The 1,246-nt window shown below is 60.4% G+C and overlaps 2 protein-coding genes across 2 annotated transcripts in view; both read left to right on the top strand.

The window, feature by feature from the left end:
• Positions 1–525, top strand: part of EMH_0068940 (uncharacterized protein) — a gene marked incomplete at both ends in the record, with an annotated part of 1,635 nt that extends 1,110 nt beyond the window's left edge. The window contains 2 exons of the mRNA XM_013498815.1: positions 3–293; positions 451–525. Coding sequence (XP_013354269.1) covers positions 3–293; positions 451–525 — 366 coding nt within the window. The remainder of the gene's footprint in view (positions 1–2; positions 294–450) is intronic.
• Positions 526–589: 64 nt separating this feature from the next.
• Positions 590–1,246, top strand: part of EMH_0068930 (uncharacterized protein) — a gene marked incomplete at both ends in the record, with an annotated part of 1,173 nt that continues 516 nt past the window's right edge. Inside the window, one exon of the mRNA XM_013498814.1 lies at positions 590–1,246. Coding sequence (XP_013354268.1) covers positions 590–1,246 — 657 coding nt within the window.

Genomic DNA, 1,246 nt, shown 5'->3' with positions numbered 1-1,246 from the left:
GCTGCAGCAGCAGCAACCGCCGCAGCAGCGCTGCACTTGTGCTGCTGCCAGCTCAGCAGCAGCAGCAGCAACAGCAACAGCAGCAACAGCAGCAACAGCAGCAGGAGGACCTGCAACAGCGCATTCAGCAGCAGCAGCTACTGCTGCTACAGAACCTACAACCGCGGGTGCAGCAGCAGCAACAGCAACTGCAACAGCAGCAGCAGCAGCAGCAGCAGCAGCAGCAGCAGCAGCAGATGAAATATGCGGCAATCGCTACAGCAACGACGAGCTGCTGCCGCCTGCAAGCTTGTGTACACCGCCGCGGTGTACATACACCTCATTCCCTCCTCCTGCTGCAGCAGCAGTGCCGCCGCTGCTGCTGCTGCGGCCCCCTGCTGCTCACCAATCGCTTACTGGGTTTTCTTCTTACTGTGACGTTTCCTTTGCTGCTCCCTTGTATTTCCGCAGCAGCAGCAGCAGCAGCAGCAGCAGCGGCGGCAGCTGCAGCTCCTGCTGCAGCAGCAGCAGCAGCAGAAACCCTAAACCCCCGCTGCTGCCGATCCCTGCTGTTGCTACTGCTGCACCGCCACCACTAAACCACCTAAAGATGCCTCAGCTGCAGCCCTGGATGCAGCAGCTAAAACAATACCTTGCTGCTGCTGCTGCTGCTGCTCCTGCTGCTGCTGCTGCTGCTGCTGCTGATGCTGCTGGTGCTCCTGCTGCTGCTGCAACATCAGCAGCAGCAGCAGGAGCAGCAGCAGCAGCAGCAGAAGAGGATCCGGTTGCTTACCACGTGGTGGTTGTTGGGGGTGGGGTTGCTGGGTTAGCTGCTGCTGCTGTGCTGCGGCTGTTTGGGGTGTCTGTGCTGCTGGTGGAGGCGGGAGAGCAGCTGGGGGGCCGCGTGAGAACTGCTGCAATGTATCCAGCAGCAGCAGCAGCAGCAGCAGCAGAGCAACAGCAGCAACAGCAGCAGCAGCAGCAGCAGCAGCAGCAGCAAGACCATGATCTGCCGCAGCAGCTGAGAAATTCTCCTGCTGCTGCTGCTGCTGCTGCTGCTGCTGCTGCAGCAAAGACAAAGACAAAAAAGCAAATATCCCGCTTCTGGGAATATGTAGACACAGAGGATGAGGCTGAGCAGCAGCAAGCTGCAGCAGCAGAAGCAGCAGCAGAAGCAGCAGCAGCAGCAGCAGCAGCAGCAGACGGTTGCCGCACACGCGGAGACCTGAGACGCTCCTCCACGCGAGCAGCAGCAGCAGCAGCAGCA

The sequence above is a fragment of the Eimeria mitis genome, genomic scaffold (assembly GCF_000499745.2).
Source record: "Eimeria mitis Houghton genomic scaffold, Emh_scaff3725, whole genome shotgun sequence".
NCBI lineage: Eukaryota > Apicomplexa > Conoidasida > Eucoccidiorida > Eimeriidae > Eimeria > Eimeria mitis.
Note: the sequence above shows the minus strand (reverse complement) of the source record. Positions and strands in the feature narration are given on the sequence as shown.